This window comes from Dromiciops gliroides, chromosome 1 (genome assembly GCF_019393635.1).
Source record: "Dromiciops gliroides isolate mDroGli1 chromosome 1, mDroGli1.pri, whole genome shotgun sequence".
Lineage (NCBI taxonomy): Eukaryota > Metazoa > Chordata > Mammalia > Microbiotheria > Microbiotheriidae > Dromiciops > Dromiciops gliroides.
The window spans coordinates 57,931,241-57,950,842 of record NC_057861.1 but is presented as its reverse complement, the minus strand read 5'-3'; the positions used below and the strand labels follow the sequence as shown (position 1 = coordinate 57,950,842).

Genomic DNA, 19,602 nt, shown 5'->3' with positions numbered 1-19,602 from the left:
GTTACCCATTTGTGATCTTTCAGGGAACGAGGATTTTCTTTATCATTGAGTGATGTTGATAAACTAGTTTCTTCATCTACCAAGAATCAGGTAGGATCTTTGTGTATATCATTAAAAGCTGTAAATCTGTTCTCCAGTGATTTCCTGACTACACTGTAGTTGTTTCACTAGTCATAGGCTGTCGACCCTTTCCAAGTGTCTGTCCATCTGTTTGTCTCTCTCTCAGTGTATTGGATGGGTGGATGGATGGATAGGCAGATACAAACTGTCATCTTGCCCCCACCAAAAAAAAAGTTTAAGATGTAAATGACATTGTTTTTCAAAAGAGTGATCATTCCTTAGAGTCTAAAGTGATCTGGTAAAAATGGAGGGGAAGTCTGTGTATTGAGGTGCTGAATTAAACCTCCCCCTGACAATCCTGTCTATCTGCTGCAGGTGTCTGCAGAAGTAGATGGCAGCAAGATCTCCAAGAAGCAGCCCACCCAGAGGAAGAAGCCTGGGGAGCTGTCTGCCCACAGCGATAGCCTGTCCCCAAGCCAGCAGGCTGACTCCAAGTACGTGCTTGTGTTTGCCAAAGGAGAGGGCAGACCTTGGCATGGCTGTGGGACCCTGGCAAATCTTACCACTCAGCCTGCCACAGGGCCTAACATTCTCATTGTGGGAATTGCTTCTCTGAGTTAAGGCTCCTGTTAAAATGAACATGTTAACCTTGTTCAAGTTGAAGGATATTTTACACCTATGTATCTCTATAAGGTGTGCTGAACACTTCACAAACATCATCTTATTTAATCCTCAGGATAACCTTGTAAAGTAGGTTCTATTATAATTTCCATCTTACAGAAGAGGAAACGTCCCCTCTGAGATGTTCAGTGACTTTCCAGGGAAACACTGTTGTGAAGTATCTGGCCCAGGATTCATGCCCAGGTCTTCCTGATTCTGAGTTCAGCTCACTTTGTCCAACCCTGCACTGCCACAGGACTAGACTTTGGGTTGTCAAGATGAAAACGGGGGAAGGCTCTGCCTTCAGGGAAGTAAAGAGAATACTAATTCATGTTTCCGTAGTGCACTTTAAAATTTATAAAGCACTTTCCTCTCAACTCTGGGGTGCAGGTGATACAATAAATAGCCACATTTTATAAACAAGAAAACGGGCATATAGCCAGTATTTGAACCTATGTCTCCTCCTCCACATTCAGCACTTGCGCCACAGTTCTGCACTGCCATTCATCATGTGTACTATTCTGTGTTCAAAGGAGATAAGTGTAGGGAACCAAGAGGAAGAGGAAGAAGACAAAGGGCCAGCAGGAGCTGGGAAGAAAGCAGGATGCTATACACAAGGGCACGAAGGGGAGAGCAAGCCCGAGGAGATGGGGCCTGGGCTTGGGACTCCATTCATTGGTGGGGAGGACTCCTTGGGTAAAAGTGATTATCTACCCATGGACGGCCACACTGGGTCTACAGCTTAGAGGCTGCCGATGGGGACCAGGCCTGCCTGTAAGTCCATAGGTGAAGAGGACTCCCGGGGAGAGGTTTCCTCTGCCCTTCCAGGGCAGTGCTGGCTCTGGGAGGCTGATCTGGAGCCCCCAGGAGGCCGGCTTACTTGCCCAGGGGCACTCAGCCAATTGCAATCCAAAGCAGGAACTTAATCCCATCCTTTCTGGCCTCTCTCTGGCTAAAATAGAGGACACAAAAGACCATGGGGCAAACTGGGAAAGGGAGATAGAACCTGATTCCAGAGCAAGCAACTGAACATTAGGCAGTTACTATAGTCCAGATGAAAAGATAAGATGGGAGGTAGGAATCAAAAAAGGAAGGGCAGGATTGATACAAGGAATGTTACAGGGATAGAATGACAAAATTTGGCAACCAATTGGATACGGGGAATGAAGCCAAGGTTTCAGGCCTGGCGAATGAGTTCAAGATTATGGCTCTGGGGAGAGGTTGGAAGATGAGGTAAAGAGCTGGTAGGTAATCAACTATGTAGAGGCGATAATTAAAATCAGTAAGATTATTGAGAGAGAACTTACAGAAAGAGAAATGAAGAGGGCTGACCATGTCGGGGGAATCCCACATTTACTGGTAGGAAGAGGAAGGGAAACCAGCAAAAGAGACCAAGAAGGAGTGCTCAGAAAGAGGAGGAGAACAAGGAAAGAAGGGCAGCACATTCTGAGGGAGGTGGCTGGGATCCACATTGTCAAATGATATAGAAAATTCAGGAGAATGAAGAAAAGCCTATTGATTACAGGAGACTGAGGGGTTTCAGACAATCACAGAAGTTTCAGAAAGTGTGGGTGATGAGGAAATAGAGCCAACTAGTGCACTACTCTTTAGAATTGTGATAGTGAAAGGGTAATGACCACAAATGATAGCTTGGGGGGGGTTAGCAACATCAAGAATAGATACTGCGAGGAAAGGGGAAACCAGTGCAGAGAGAGGCTGATGCTGAACAAGTTAATTATTTTCTTGGAAGAAATGGAATATTGTAGGGGGTGGCTAGGTGGCACAGTGGATAAAGCATCAGCCCCGGACCTGAGTTCAAATCTGACCTCACACACTTGACACTAGCTGTGTGACCCTGGGCAAGTCACTTAACCCTCATTGCCCCACACACACCAAAAGAAAAAGAAATGGAATATTGTAGGGGGGGGGGTGGGGAAGGTAGCTAGGTAGCTCAGTGGATAGAGCACCAGTCCTGAGTCAGGAGGACCTGAGTTCAGATTTGGCCTCATACATACAATACTAGCTGTGTGACCCTGAGCAAATCATTTAACCCTGATTGCATTGCAAAAGAAAAAGAAATGGAATACTGTGGAGTAGAGTTAGCTGGACAAGAAGGGTAACTGACCAGAGGGAAATAGCAGACTTTGAGGTAGGCTGGGGGGAGTGGTATTGATGAGTGAGCCTCAGCTTCATCAGTGAAGTTAGGAAGCAAGAGATCTTGTCGTGTTAAAGCAGAAAATTGCCAGGGATCTAAGCTAATAGCATATGAGACAAGATCCATTTTGATCAGGGGACTGAAAGGTTAGGAAAGTTCTGAGAACAAGCACAAGGTTCTCATGGGAGTGTACCAGTGAGACCTCTCAAGCCAGCTGATGGCAGTAAGAAGCTGCCATCTAACCAACAACATAGCCCAGACACTTCAGTTTATTTAGTACTTTTACAATTTAAAAAAATCTATATTCTCTATCCTGTGAGGTAGGTAGTACAAGAATTATTATCTCCATTTGACAGAGGAAGAAATGGGCTCTGAAGGGTTAGTTGAATTGTCCAGTCATACAAGTAGTAAAATATCAAACCAGGACTTTATCCCGAGTCCTCATTCTTAGTCTTAGACTGTTACATCACACTGTCTCTGTGGCCAGCCATGGTTTCATGCTATATTTAAAAACCCCACTTCATCTAGAGGAAATGAAAAATATGTCCTCTTGGATAGAGAACAATTTGCATAAGGGAAATTTATACAAGAACAGTAGCTTTCCTTTTTAAAAAAAAAAAAAAAGACTTTTCTAATGCTACTTTCTTTAGAAGTTCAGAGATTAGGGGCAGCTAGGTGGCACAGTGGATAGAGCACTGGCCCTAGAGTCAGGAGTACCTGAGTTCAAATCCGGCCTCAGACACTTTAACACTTAGTAGCTGTGTGACCCTGGGCAAGTCACTTAACCCCAACTGCCTCACTTAAAAAAAAAAAGAAGAAGAAGAAGAAGTTCAGAGATTCTTACACAATCATAGGGAAGTTTTTAACAAGGTTCATTCCTAAAAGAATCAGTCGTCTGTATGATAGATAACTGGGGGCATGGGAAATCTGTGTATGTTGATTAAGATATTAATATATCATTGGTAGTAAAACAGCCAGGTGTCCTCCCCTTTTCATGTTATACTATCCCATTAAGGCCTAAAAAAATTTAAGACAATTAAGCAGATTTATTCACACTTCTTCCCTTAGATCCACATTTAAATGGCTTTTCTTGCCTAAAAATAAGGAGAAGAAGTACAGCCTAGAGGGAACAGAGGAAATGGAGACTGCTGCACCTATGTCTGCCATGTTAGAGGCTGCGGCATCAAAAAAAATCTCAGAAAGTAAGTTGTCTGCATTATGATTGCTCTTGAGAATAGGAATACAGCTCAACTATGAAACTGTGTGTCAAAGCCACTGTGTCTGGGCAGTGACTGAATAGGTGTAAGGTAACATTACTGGTGAACAAGAAATAACCAATATAAGAATTTTAAGAGCAAATAAAGAAAGATTTTTGTGAACCAATGGTTAGTCAAACCAAGAGTGATGTGCATATCACAAATGGAATTCAGAGGCATGGGGGAAAACAACAGAGGGTTCTCCCTCTTCCCTCATGGCAGAGAGGTAGGGGCCTATGAGGACAGAACACATCATTGGGAGGATAGCATGAAATAACATGTAAGTGTTTTACAAATCAAAATGCTGCATAAATGTTGGCTGTTAACTGTTAGATGGAGTCACTGTATCATGCATTGGCTCAGGTATTTTTCTTTGTCACAAGGGAGGGTTCCAACAGGGGCAGGGGTTGAGATAATAGAACAAAAGACATACAAAAAGTCCGTTTTTTAAAATGTCACCATGATTTCAGGACCAGGATCCTTGTGTGCACCATTAAACTCTCCCAAGTGACATTTTAGAAGCCTAATGGATGACAGTTTAGGCCTAAGATTTCCAAATGGCTCCCTGTAATACTTCACTGTTCCATGCACTTACTGCTCTAGAATTGTTCCTTTCCCTAGCACCATCTGGACATCAGAGCCGCCCCCACACAGGAGAGCGAGACCGCCCTGTAAAAGAGCCAGCCGGCAAAGCAAAGAAGAATCGTAACATCAAGATTAGTAAAATCACAACGGTGTCTGAGAAGTGGAGAGAATCTGTGTTTCGGAAAATAACAAATGCCAACGAACTGAAATACCTTGACGAGTTCCTTTTGAACAAGGTGAGATGTTCAAGCAGAGGACGTCAGTAAGACCTGTGAAGGGTTCTACTGTAGCTGTGTCCAGTAAGGGGAAAAAATGGGCCTTTTTTTGGCCAAATGTGAAGTCCTGAAGTCTTTGAAAACTGTACCTGCAAAGCACAAGCCCTGAGAAGTCCTGAGGCTAGAAGGGCTTCCTCCTTGGGGCCAGAGGCAGGGTATGTTTGTCCTCCCCTGAGGACCACCTCAGCTGACCCCGACAGTAGCTCATTAAACTGTCCACTAAGATGTCAGGTTGTTGGGATCTACATCAGTAGACAAAGACCAACACAGATGAAATCATGAGTGTTTATAGTATTTGTGAAGTTAGCTGGTTCTTTCCCCTCTATGTGGAAAAGGAAGCAAGGCATTTATTGGGGGCCAGAGAGAAAACTTGTTGAAGAGGCCTATACTTCTCTCTCTCTCCTGGTATACTACACCATCTAGGCGGCTCCCCATAGCAGAGACTTCTTAAATTGGTAACCATTCATTGTCATCTAAAAGGCTGAGAAACTGAAAGAACTGTTCTTCCTGGGGAGGTAAGTGGGCAGACAAAAACCATTCGCCCACTACAAGAGAGGAAATGACGGAGCACAATTGAAGGCCTTACTTAGTTGAGCCAATAAATCCTTATAATGGCCATTTAACTTGCTTTGTAGCCTCTTATCCCAGTATGTTATAAATTCCACATAAGCCAAATATGCCGTTGTCTTAAAAGATTATTTTATATATTTTTCCCTGCCAGATAAATGACTTGCGCTCCCAGAAGACTCCCATTGAAAGTTTATTTATTGAAGCCACAGAGAAGTTTAGAAGCAATATAAAGACTATGTATTCTGCTCCAGTAAGTATCACCTTTTTTCTTATAAACTCCAGCTTTAACTTGATGTAGGACTGTGCTATTCAAGGGGGGGGGGGCGGGATACAGATGTGAAGGAGACCTAGCCCTAGCCTCATGGAGCTTTCCATCTCATAGAGAGGATATGAGAGAGATACAAATAATCATAATGCAGAATACAACATAAGAAAGATGCAAAGTGTGATGGAAGGTGAGATCATTTCCCCAGAAGGGCCTGGGTTGTCTCCCCCAGTGAATGGCATTTGAGCTGTGTCCATAAAGCATGAATACAGTTTTAAAAAGCAGAAGTGGGGCAGCAGCAGCATTGTGTTGTAGAAAGAACACTAGGCTTGAGTTAAAGTACTTGGGTTCAGGGCCCACCCAACTCTACCTGTGAGTCAAACACCTATCTTCCCTGATCCTACCTTTCATCCTTTGTAAAATGAAGGAAGTGGACCAGATGATCTCTGAGGCTCCTCCCAGCTCTAAATGCTGCACTCCTATGTGGAGAAAGGGGAGGGAGGTCATAAGATTAAAGAAGAGCATGCGCTTCGAGGTGTGGAGGTGGGAAAACAGAGCATGTGTATTGGGAAGTGCTGGATCACTTATAAAAGTTTTCATTTCCATGACCTTAAGTTTAACGGACTATCGGTTGTAGAATAATAGAAAATATAGGACATCTTAGTGTACTTATACTTTAAATTTGACTTCTTAATGCTAGAATGGAAAAATCCACGTTGGCTATAAAGATCTGATGGAAAACTACCAGATTGTAGTAAACAACCTGGCAATGGAAAGAGGAGAAAAGGATACAAACCTGGTCTTGAATCTGTTCCAGTCCCTTCTTGATGAGTTTACCAGAGGACACACAAAAAATGATTTTGAGCCACCAAAGGTATTGTGACCCAATCCCTGAGCTAAGCTTCATATCTTTCTTATTCATTCATAAATCTGAGTATTTAAGAATTCTAACCTCTACTAGAATACAAACATTACATAAGTGTCTCCCATGGGTGGTATCTGATGTTTGCAAAATAGACATGTTCAGACACCAAATTCATGAAGCTGGCTTTTGGCACTGACCAGTCTTCCGTATACAGAAGGAAAGGTTGCAGGAGTGAATGGTCATTGGATGTGTATTGGCCTACCAGAGAGAAATTCAATTGAATAAAATGTCTTAAGCACTTATATGCAAGGAATTCAGTAATGAAGAATAATGTAGTCCCTACCCTGAAAAGGCCTGTAGTCTCCTAAACTGGATATGAATGAGTATAATTCAGCATGATTTGAGAGGAGGAACAGTTCTGCAAAGAGAAAAAACAAGATCAAGGATTTCACTTCTAGCAAGTAGATAGAACAATGTTCTAGCAGTGATGTGCAGAGTACGCAGTATATTTCTGCTATGCAAGTAACTCACCCCCCTCAAGGTGCATGCTGGTCTCCCTCCAAGAACAGGATCAATTGACTTAAAGAATGATTCTCTACTCTCCATGTTATACAAATTCCTTTTTAAAAGGAAGTATTCCATTTTAAAAAGGAAAGAAAGAAGTAATGGCTTCAGTGTGAAAACAAAGACAATAGATCAGAATAAACAAGTGGGAATCTGACCTATGGCAAGTTTCCGTGTTGGAGGGAGAAAAGGAAGGACAACACATGGACCTAAGTGACAGTTCTTACTTTGGGTCTTCCCAAGGAGGAGAAGCCTGTACCCTCTGAGGAGGAAATGACGACTTATTGGCCCTGGGAACAGTGTCATAAACCCAGATGTACTACAGGCGAGAGATGTCTTCCAGTCAAATAGCAAAGTCTAGTAGTGGCAGCTAAATGACCTCCTAATAAAAACGAAGAAGTCTTTTGCTTTCCTAGATTAAGCATGCATGGCGCTATAGGGAAACCAGAGACAAACTGCTGCCACTTACATGTGGGCACAGATGTTACCATCAAAAGGAATCTAGAAGATGTTTCTGGAGGTGACAAAGTCTTAGACAAGAAACTGGAACTTTTAAGGGCACATACGGTATTTAAGTACAAGATTTAGATTCGTAGGCCATAACTTAAAATTGAAGAAATGCCAAGCTCCTGGCTAGGAGTATACCTGAAAAGGGCTGGTAAGAATGTATTTGCCCGGGGGGCAGCTAGATGGCACAGTGGTTAAAGCGCTGGCCCTGGATTCAGGAGTACCTGAGTTCAAGTCCGGCCTCAGACACTTGATACTTGCTAGCTGTGTGACCCTGGGCAAGTCACTTAACCCCCATTGCCACACACACACACACACACACACACAAAAGAATGTATTTGCCCATGGGGCAGCTAGGTGGCACAGTAGATAGAGCACCAGCCCTGGATTCAGGAGGAGCTGAGTTCAAATACAGCCTCAGACACTTAACACTAGCTGTGTGACCCTGGACAAGTAACCCCAATTTCTTCACACACACACCAAAAAAAAAAGCACAAAGAATGTATTTGCCCAGAGTCTTGTAAATCTAATATTGAAATCTTTACCTGGAAATGAAGAAGGAAGGATATAACTGGCTATATATATGTGCCAAGCTAACGACCCTAGAGACTAGCTACAGTGTAGACAGCATAGCCACAGTGTAGGCAGAATAGCTTCAGAGACAACCTGGAATGCATAGAAGTCAGAATCCAAGAAAGGAACTAGTAAAAAAAAAAACATTTTCTCACAGCTGCCCTCAGATGTTCAAAAGTGTGGGTAACGGTCAAGGCGAACTATAAAACCTTAGACAAGGAGGCAAATTGGACTCAAGAGGTATCACTAAGGCTTGGTAGGATGAGTCATGGCTCCCTATTCATATTAAAAAAAAAAAACAGGATAGGTTGTTTTTGTTTTTGAAGGGAAGATAGGGAAGGGGGGAGAGTGGCATTGTATATTAAAATAGGCTCAGGACAGCTAGGTGGCACAGTGGATAAAGCACCAGCCCTGGATTCAGGAGGACCTGAGTTCAAATGTGACTTCAGACATTGGACATTTTCTGTGTCACCCTGGGCAAGTCACTTAACCCTCATTGCCCCGCATCAAAATAAAAATAAATAAATAAATAAATAAATAGTAGGCTCACATGAGAAAATGTAGGAACTAGAGAGGGGGAAGTATGATGGAGAGCATCTGTGTGAAGTTGTAGAGACACAATGTAATCATCAGGCTATAGGACAGACTTTGGGTATACCCCAACATTATCATCTGGGTACACCATGTAGGGAGGAGGCAGTAGATGAGGAATTTGGGAAGTAGATCACAAACCTGACACCGGTGTGCTATAGTGGTGATAGAAGGCTTCAGTTATCTGAATGTCTGCAGGAGCTCACTCTGCCCAAAGCAACTATAATTTCTTGACTTGCTTTAATGGTAATTTTATCCTTCAAAAAAAGGGAAAAATAACAAGTAAAGACTTGTATTCTGAATTGAACTCTTGCCAGGAAAGAACACTTGGTTACCGGGGCAGAAACTGGGAGGAGAAGGAAGGGAGAATACCATTTCCATCCATCTTAAAATCTGTGATAGAGAAAAATAGGAAAGCTGATGAATTTAGTCTGAGCAGATTTCAGAGTGCTCTGGAATAGGATTAGGTAGAAACCTGGGATTGATAAAGACCACGGAAAAGCATTTGAACTCTTTTAAGCTAGATTCTGAAAAAAGGGAAAACCAGAGAAAGAATAGGACCATTGCTCAGGATGGGTGAGATAGTAATAATGGACAACTGGAGGAAGAACTGCTGAATTGATTTCTCTTTCGGTCTGACAAAGAGACTGAACAGGGCAAAAGAAATATTGCTAACAGGGAATTGATAAGGAAGGAGTAAGACAACACCCAGCTGCCCTTAATGAGCTCTCACCTGATCCAAATCATCTATCCCAGGATACTGAAAAAATTGGCTGGTGTGATTGTCGTGCCACTCAGTGATCTTGGAAAGATCATGGAAAAGAGGAAAGCTTGCACGGGATTGGAGATGGCAAATATTGTTTCCGTTTTCAATAAAGGAAGAGACTAGAATCATCTAGTTCTGCGTGGCCACTGAACTGTCCCAGTTCTGGGATTCTGGGAAGAGATGGTTAGTGTACCTCTAGGAAAGGAATGCTCATGGTTTTGTCACGAGCCGGTGATGCCAGACTAGCCTTGTTCTTTTCTTTTTTGACAGGTTTATTAGGCTAGTAGATCAGAGAAATGCTCACCTAGGGTTTGCCTAGATTACAGCAAAGGGTTTGAAAGTCTTGCATGCTGTTTTCATGGAAAAGATGCAAAATGTGGTCTAGATGCTAGCAAGGTTAGGTAGATGCACTGCTGCTTGAATGGTCAGACCCAAGAGTAAATCTGCTTGAAAGAAACACTTCAAGCATCTTACTTGTCCTGAATCTTTACTTTTGTCATTGTCTGGGACAAAGAATGGCATGTTTGTCATATTTACATATGATGAGCTGGGATTCTGAAAGATCTGGCAGGCTAGAACATGGGTCCATATCTCAGAAGTAATATGATGATGTGCTTAAACTTGAGTTTAAAAAAAAACTTCACAAGTGGAAAAGGGAAAGAGAAGTCTCTAAATAGTAGGTGGTCTGAAAAGTAGTTGAAAGTTTTAGTAAACCACAAGTAAGCTGTAATCCACAGTATAATACAGCAGCCTGAAAAGCTAATGAAATATTAGGTGGTGGCCCCAGACCAGAGAAGCGTGGTAGTCCTGATGTCCTCTACCCTAAGTTCAGGTGGCATATCCAAAGCAGAACATTTCTAAGATAAAAAGCGTCTAGAGGAGGGCAGCTATGATGGTAAAGGTCCCCTAAAATCATCTAAAGAGCAATTTTTAAAACTGGGGATATTTAACTTGGAGAAGAGACAACCTTGGGGGAGCATGATAGCTATCTTCAAATATTTGAAGAACTGTAATTGAAAGGGAGGTTGGACTTAGTGCCCACTTGATGTCAGGGGGCAGAACCAGGAGCAGTGAGTGGAAATTGCAGAAAGGCAAATTTAAGCCTATGAAGAATGTGGTGCCCTTCACTGAAAGTCTTCAAGCAAGTATAGACTGACCTCCAAAGGATATGAACAGGCAGTTTTCTGATGAAGATATCAAAGCTATCTATTCCCATATGAAAAAGTGCTCTAAATCACTAATGATTAGAGAGATGCAAATTAAAACAACTCTGAGGTACCACCTGACACCTATTAGATTGGCTAAAATGACAAAAAAGGAAAATAATAAATGTTGGAGAAGCTGTGGGAAAATTGGAACACTAATGCATTGTTGGTGGAGCTGTGAACTGATCCAGCCATTCTGGAGAGCAATTTGGAATTATGCCCAGAGGGCTGTGAATCTGTGCATACCCTTTGACCCAGCAATACCACTTTTGGGTCTTTTTCCCAAAGAGATCATGGAAAGGGGAGAAGGACCCACATGTACAAAGATATTTATAGCTGCTCTTTATGTTGTGGCAAGGAATTGAAAGTTATGGGGAATGGCTGGACAAGTTGTGGTATATGAGTGTAATGGAATACTATTGTGCTGTAAGAAATGATGAACAGGAGGAATTCAGAGAAACCTGGAGGGTCTTGTGTGAACTGATGATGAGTGAGATGAGCAGAACCAGAAGAACATTGTACACAGTATCATCAACATTGAGTGTTGACCTACTGTAATGGACTACATTCTTCTCACCAGTGCAATGGTACAGAAGGGTTCCAGACAACTCATGATGGAGGAGGATCTCCAAATGGGGGGGGGAGGTAAAGAACTGTGGAGTATAGATGCTGAATGAACCATACTATTTCTTTTGGTTTTGGCGCTGTTGTATTTCTATTTTGAGGTTTTTCCTCATTGCTCTGATTTTTCTCTTATAACATGACTAATGCAGAAATAGGATTAATGTTATTATTTATATATATATATATATATATATATATATATATATATATATAACCTATATCAGATTACCTGCTGTCTAGGGGGGAGGAGAGGGAGGGAGAAAAATCTGAAATTGGAAAGCTTGTATAAACAAAAGTTGAGAACTATCTTTACATGTAACAGGAAAAAAAATAAATAAAATACTTTATTTAAAAAAAAAAAGTATAGGCTGACCTCTTGCCAGACATATTATGATAGGGTTCTTGTTCCAGTATGGGTTGGACCAGATGGTCTCCAAGATCCCTTCCAGCTTTGAGATTCTATGAACAACTTCAGGCATTAACACTTAACTAGTGTGGGGCAGCTAGGTAGAGCAGTGGATAGAGCACTGGCCCTGGAGTCAGGAGTACCTGAGTTCAAATCCGGCCTCAGACACTTAATACTTACTAGCTGTGTGACCCTGGGCAGGTCACTTAACCCCAATTGCCTCACTTAAAAAAAAAAACCACTTAACTAGATAAATGAGCGAGATTATTGGAAACTCAAAAATAGGCCTGTGTCCTTTTTGTTCCCTCATAGCAAAGCAAATCTCAGAAGAAAAAGCGAAAGCAGGATCGTGCAGTGAGTATATTTTTTTAATTTTCAAATTAAATGATTACATGTGTTTTTATAAATGACCCAGCCTTTCCAAAGGCTCTATTTCTGTAATCTAGGCAGCTCACAGATGTAAAAAGTAATGATATGTTTTTAAGTGGGGGGTTTACTTATTCCGTAAGGCTTACTGAAAGGCTCAGTAAGAATAATTTCTAGTTTTTTAAATGCCATGGGTGCCCAGTAGTCATAAAGCTCAAATTCTAGAAATTGTCCATTTTACTTCTCAGCAAAACTCATATAGAAGGAAGTCGTGGTGTTGCAGTGCCATGTTCTTGGTTCACTTTTTTCCTAATGCTGAGGGTTGGAGGGGTGGGCAGGGTTGCCTCCTGATCAGGCTGCTGCTCTTTCAGATCCAGGAGCACAATGGGCATGTGTTTGCAAGCTACCAAGTGAGCATTCCCCAGTCCTGTGAGCACTGCCTGTCCTACATCTGGCCCATGGATAAAGCCCTTCTTTGCAATGGTGAGTCCCAGGCAGCTCAGCTGTAAAGCAGCAAGGTTGAAGCTGCTTTGTATTGGTGAGTCCCATGGTTCCACAGACCTCTACAGGGGCTCCACAAACAGTGTTTGTAATGATACAGATTTATTCCTAGGAGTTTTCCTTCAGTGTTTTTATCCTCGCTGGTTAAATCATACTGAGCTATTTATTCAGCAAATGTTTCTTTGCTTATTCTCCTTGGTGAGTGCCTTGGGCTTCCTACCTCCAGAGTCCTGTGCCAGACACTGAGGGAGATCCAAAGATATACCACAGCCTCTGCCCTTAAGGAGCTCACAGCCTAGTAAGGGAGATAAGACATATGCCCAATAAATGTAATACAACTTAGAAAAAAAGTTCAGAAAGCTTTGAGGTGAAGGTCCATCACTATTGGCTGGGGGCCCAAGAGAGGACTTCCTACAAGAAGTAGGCCTTGAGAATGGGGAGGATGACAAGAGGTAGAGATAGAGGGAGAGAGCTTCCTCAGCAGATTTATGGAGTTGGGGAAATGCATGATGTGTGTGAGAGACCATGAGTAATCCAGTTTGGCCGGAGCCCAGAATACACAAGATTAGCCTGGAAAGAGAACTCGTCTTTGTAAAGTGTTTCATGCTTTCCGAAGCACTTTTTCTATATAGGAATTTGAGGAACAGAGAGATTGAGTGATCATACACTAATTGGTGATGGTTGAGAGCGCAAGATTCCTAATTCCAGCATTTTTCTGCCTGCCGTATGAATATTGAAAAAGATATATGATTGCTAGTGTGAGGAATTATTTTCTCTAACCCTGACTTAGTGAACTGATCCCTCCAAAGAATTCATAATAATAAGATAAATGAAATCAAAACAACTCTCAAATTTTACATCACAACAGCAAACTGGCCAAGATGACAAATGGCGGGAATATATTGGAGGGGTTGTGGAAAGACAAACACACTGATAATAAATATACTGTTGATGGAGCTGTGAATTGGTCCAACCATTTTAGAAAAGCAATCTGGAATTATGACCAGAACGTGACTACAATGTCTAATGATCCCACAGGGCTATTTATGTACCTCAAGGAGGTCAAAGGCAGACCCATATATCCCCAAAGTTCCCATCTATGCCAAAATATTCATAGCAGCTTTTTATGGTAATAAAAAACTAGGAAACCAAGTAGATGCCCACTGATTAAGGGACAGCTTAATAGATTTGGTGTATGAATGTAATGGAATATAACTGTACTGTAAGATACAGTGGATGTTAAGAGTTGAGAGAAGCATGAATACACTTTGGGATACAGTAAAGTAGCAAATGCTAAGAAAGCTATAAGCACAATGAGCACGGTCACATCAGTGGAAAAGAAAGGAACGCTGAACGCTATAGTGACAATGCCCAAACTTGGTCCCAAGGAGATAAGAGAACACACCTTTCTCCATTCTGTGGGTGTGGAACATTACATGTATTGTCAGACTCGGTTCATATGTGGGTTAGTTTTACTGAAATACCTTTTTCTCCTTTTTTGTTATTTCTTACAAGGGCTGCCCCAGGCTGGGGGGGAGGTAACTCTTTGGGAATGAAGATGATAAAAATATAAAGGCATCAGTAAAAACTACTAACAGGAAAAGAACTGAAAACTACTTCTTGAAAACAACTGCTGCCTGTGTTGGGTGGCACAGTGCCCATGCCCCATCTTGAATTACCCCTAAACCTTGAGCTTGGAGGGTGCTTCAGCGTTCTTCCCCTTGGAGATGGCGGGGTCTCACCTATGCATGACACATTGACGTCTGGCTAGGACAGCATTATCCTAAAACCAGTAAAGCCTTCTTTCTCTTTCTTATTTAGAGGGAAAGAAACTACCTTTTTGCTTATTTTGTGAGGGTCATCAGAATCATCACCTCTTTATCAGCTCTTAAAGATAAAGAAATCATCCAGACCACACTATTGCTTTCCAAATGGCAAAATAGACTGAGGTGAAGTCATGTGACCAACATCACTCTAAGGAGTCATTAGTAAAGCTGAGACTTGCTAAATTCTGAGTTTGGGAATGTAGTTCTACCCTTGAACCTTGTTCCCTTTCCACACATGCAAACATACACATGATTCTGATTGTATCAATCAGCTAGTAAGACTTGAGATCATTTAAAGGAGCCTCAAACAAGCTACTTTGTCTTATAAAAGCTTGGCCTAAGTCTGAAGAATTATAACCATTCTCAACTCTTACTCCCTGTTTTTTCTAGTTTGCAAGATGACCTGCCACAAGAAATGTGTGCACAAAATTCAGACTTGTTGTTCCTCTTTTGGAAGAAAAGTAAGTGTTGTTCGTACTGGGATGGGGGATGGGTAAAGAGCTCTGTCGTCCAGCAGCCCCATAGTCTCTGCTACTCTAGGCCTTGGGCTGTGTCCAGAAAGCCTTTCTCATTTTTATGGCATCATCTCATTTGACACAAGATGTGTCACAACAACATTAATAGCATTTGTGCTATTTGTTTGAAAGTGCTTCAAAAATACTATCTCATCATTTGAGCTTCCCAACAACCCTAGGAAACCCTATTGTACAGATGAGACTGAGACGTTAATGACTTGCCCGGGGTCATACAACTGATAACTGTGAAGCTGGATTTGAACCCAGGTCTACCTGACTCCAGGTCCAGTGCTGTATCTACTGTGCCACCTAGCTGTATACTGTGAGAATTATCTCTATCTATACAAATGAGGAAACCGAGACTCAGGGCAAAGCTTTTGACTTGCTTTATTTAGAGCACAGGTGGAATTAAAGCCCATCTCCTGTTTCCAAGTCTGGTGTGCTCACCACCAAGTATTACCATCATCTTCACTAAACACTGAGTATTTTCTGTGTGTACGGCAGAGTTTTAAACACCTGAGATACAAAGTAGAATACGAGGTTTCTGGCTTTCTCAGAGTTGTGGACAGAGGGAATCTTCCCCAAAAGCTGATAATCCTAGGCAGGATGTGCTATGTGCCAAATGGCAAGTATAACTGCTAGCTCCCGTTCCTCTGACACTTGGAGGTTTACAAACATACATTATCTCCTAACCACCTTTTGGGTTAGGCACTGTAGACATTAGCTTCATTTCACATATAAGGGGCCGAGACCCAGACGGAGAGTGACTTCTCCTGGCGTGACCCAGCTAGCAAGGGTCATGACTGGGATATGGCTTTGGGGCTCTGTAGAGTCAAAGTCTAGTGTTGTTCCATCCAGTGCTCTGGGAGCTCAAGGGAGCTAGAGATGACTGAAGGCTGAGCTGACCCCCAAAAGATGACACCAGAGCTGAACCTTGAAAAGAGAAGGGCAGGAGAGAAAGCTGTTCAGATGAGGAAGTAGGAAGCATGTAAGCCACACTGAGGGAAGGAACCTGTCCCATCCTTCCAAAAGAAGCAGAAACCTTATTGATTGATATGGTTGGAGAGGTAGGTCATTGGAAGGGGAGGAAGAGGACTTGGGAAAAGGTGGTTGGCACAATGACTCAGTGACTGTTTAGTCATCAGGCAAAGGCTTAACACAAAGGAAGGTTGGCTGAAAGTCAGCTTCTTAGGCCAAGTATACAAGAGAGACCCAACAGCCTAAAAGGTCAGGCATGTCCTATGCTTGGGGCATGAAGCAGCCAGAATCCCTGGGTCTGATGAGAAAACAGTAAGGAGCCCTCTGCTCTATCAGGTTCCCCCTCTTTTGGGGTCTAGAATCTCAGGAAGCCTCACTAAGAGGATGATTACATCTCTAAGAAACCCACCAAGCCTCACATACATACTCGGCAACATTGAGGAGGCTGTGGCCAGAGGAGCGTAGGGTCTCCCACAGGATATTCTTCTAGAATGACCAAGAAGGCATAAGATTTTTCATGTCCAGCTTCCCCTCTCCTAGAGAAAATTGGCAGTCTTTCCCAGAGGCATCATGGGCTATTAAGCCAGTTCATTTGAGCTGCAGCTCCATTATAGTAGCCACTGAGTACTTGACTATTTAAAGCTGCAGTAAAGCAGCCTGATACCACAGGGCAAGATCTGCACCCACAAGCTCAGGGAGGAGAATAACAAGCATGCCATGGTTGTCACTTACCAAAGGAGTAACGTGCCAACCACCAGGGTAGGTTGACATGGCCAAATGTCTGCCTGTCAATCACAGGAGAATGTAAGGACTGTACCCGCCAAAATCACCTGGGGTCAGGTGGGAGCCCTGATTATTGCAACAATATCCTAAGGCCAAGTGAGCCTGCTAATAAGATAAGGGCTGTGCTAGACTTTAATCAACAAGCATTAGGGGCTGGAGTGAAGGAGAAAAGAACAAGGAATGATGTCAGGGCTTTGAGACATCGAGGAGAGAAGAGGGAACTCGCAGTGAGTGGTCTCTGTTTTCTCAGTAAAGTAGGAGGTAGGGAACTCAACTGTGGCCTGAACTTTATTCTTTAGACAGGGAAAAGTCATGGAAGGTCAAGAATAATGGAGACAGAAAACTATTGGACTTGGTGATTTAAAAATCACTGGTTTTAAAAAAATTATTGATGACCTTGGGAAAACTTAACCTCTCTAGGTCTCTGTCTTCTCATCTGCAAAATGAGGGGGTTGGATCAAACAGCCCCTTGGGTCCCTTCCAGCTCTACATACATGAGCCCATGAGTCTGTGGTTCCAGTACATGGTCCATGCACAGAGGCAAGGGCTAAAAAAAACTGAGTGATGAGGAGATAAACGTAGTAAATGGAAGCTGCACTTTTGAAGTTTGGTTGTAAATGGAAAGAAATGCTCCAGTAACTATAGATTGGAAAATTCAAGGAAAGGAGTTTTCTTTTAGATCAGGAAAAACCTTAATGTGTTTGTAGACAAACGAGAAGGCCCCAGTGGAGAAGGAAAGATTAAAGAAGAAAACCGACAGACGATAGTCCCCAAAGAGTTGGGAGGCAATGGCAACAAGAGCATAGATAGAGAAGTTAGGAGCTAGAGGTGCCTCTTTCCTCTGAGATAGGTAAGAAAAAAGAAGCAGAAATGCTGTGAACTTAGAGCAGATGGAAGGAGCCATCCTGAATCACCTTCTTCCTCATTAAGTAGTTAAGAATCTGACCCATGCCAGGCACTGTGCTAGTCACTGGGAGTCTCCAGAGACAAAACCGAAATGCTTCTTGCCCCCAACAAGTTTCTGTTTTATCTGGGCAGACAATGTGCATATATAAGTGTATATAAAATAAATACCAGGTAATTGAGAGGTTTGTAGGGGGAGGATCAAAGCAAGTAGAGAGATTAGTAAGGCTCCGTGTAGAAGCCTCAGATGAGGATCCTTAGAGGAGGGAGCACCTTCCAGTCATCCTGCCCAACCTCTGCACAGACAGAGCCAGGCTGAGAGTGTCCCATATAAGGAACAGAGAGAAGACCAGGGTGACAGAGCTGTAGAGGACAGGAAAGGATGCCATGAATTAGAAGTCTGGAATTGTACCATGGAGCGAGTCCAGGAAGGGCTTTAAAGTCCAAACAAAAGAGTTTATATTTGATACTGAGGTAAGAGAAGCCATTCGTGTTTACTGAGTTAGGGAAGCGACATGGTCAGGTTTTGGAAAATCCTTTTGTCAACAGTGGAGGATGGGTCAGAGTGAGGAAAGACATGTAGAGAGAAAAATTAAGAGACTGTTCCCGTAGTCCCGGTGAGAGGAGACAAAGGCCTCCATGACCATGGTGGTGGCTGTGTGAGTAGAAGGCGGGCAAGAGGATAGATATCTCAAGACATGCTTGAGAAGTTCAAACGACAGTGTTTGGCAACTGATTGGATATGTGAGGTGAGGGATTGAAGACCTGGGGCGCTAAAAGGAGAATGGTGCCACTCAACAAGAATAGGAAATACAGGTTGACATTAGAGGAAAGATTACGAGTTCTGTTAGGGACAAGTGGAGTTTGAGATCCCTTTACATAGGACATCCTGTTCAGAATGCCTGATAGGTAGGACTAGAGCTCAGGACAGGAACTTGGGCTCTTGGGAGAGAGGGACCAGTGTTAAAAGAAATCTTTGTTCCAGCGTTCACCCGGGTTTGTGAGGCAAACTCAGAAAGCTAAAAGAATGTTATTCTGCACACCACGGCAGTAAACATTGGGTGGGCCCACCACAGTTTGAAGCTGCTTTTTCTAGACAAGTAAACCACTCCCATATAAGGGAAAGACAATCCTGAATCTTCCTCATTTCAGTGAGTTGGAGTTAGTGCCACCTCAGCTCCTCCCTAAGTATTTTGATTGCTACAAGTTTCTTATGAAAAGATGCGATAAATGAGCATGTACAGCAGGAGTACTCATTATGAGGAGATGGGATTAGCTCTAAGAAGAGAGATTGGTGCTCATGCAGACTGACCTTACAGCAGGCCGACTGCACAAAGCCAGAGTCAAGCAAGGTTAAAACAGAGAAGTAAAAAAAAAAAAAAAAAAAAAAAAACAAGGGGGCCAGATAAAGCACTGGCCTTGGATTCAGGAGGACCTGAGTTCAAATCCAGCCTCAGACACTTGACACTTAACTAGCTGTGTGACCCTGGGCAAGTCACTTAACCCTCATTGCCCTGCAAAAAAACAAAAAACAACAAAAAAAACAGAGAAGTCAGGCAGCTAGAAGAACCCAGAGAAAGCCACATGACAAAAAGCCAGAGAGGAGAGTTTGTTCAACATGGTCAAACACTGCAGAGAGGTGAAGAGTTGGGGAGGCCTGGGAAAAGGCCACGAGAGATCCATGGCCACTTTGGAGAGAGTAGCTGGGTTGGCTGGGGAAGTAAGAGGCCAGATATTGCAGGGAGTTGAAAAGACAGTGAGTGTAGAAAGCTTTTTCTAGCAGTTTGAGGTGAAAAGGAGAAG

At 42.8% G+C, this 19,602-nt stretch overlaps 1 protein-coding gene across 12 annotated transcripts in view; it reads left to right on the top strand.

The window, feature by feature from the left end:
• MYO9B (myosin IXB) overlaps positions 1-19,602 on the top strand; it is a 133,982-nt gene that overhangs the window by 104,638 nt on the left and 9,742 nt on the right. For all 12 annotated transcript variants that reach the window (XM_043982486.1, XM_043982454.1, XM_043982439.1 and 9 more), the window contains 9 exons: positions 24-90; positions 436-554; positions 3,944-4,077; positions 4,753-4,952; positions 5,713-5,811; positions 6,527-6,700; positions 12,240-12,281; positions 12,665-12,776; positions 15,011-15,081. In XM_043982486.1, the coding sequence (XP_043838421.1) occupies positions 24-90; positions 436-554; positions 3,944-4,077; positions 4,753-4,952; positions 5,713-5,811; positions 6,527-6,700; positions 12,240-12,281; positions 12,665-12,776; positions 15,011-15,081 (1,018 nt within the window). The remainder of the gene's footprint in view (positions 1-23; positions 91-435; positions 555-3,943; positions 4,078-4,752; positions 4,953-5,712; positions 5,812-6,526; positions 6,701-12,239; positions 12,282-12,664; positions 12,777-15,010; positions 15,082-19,602) is intronic.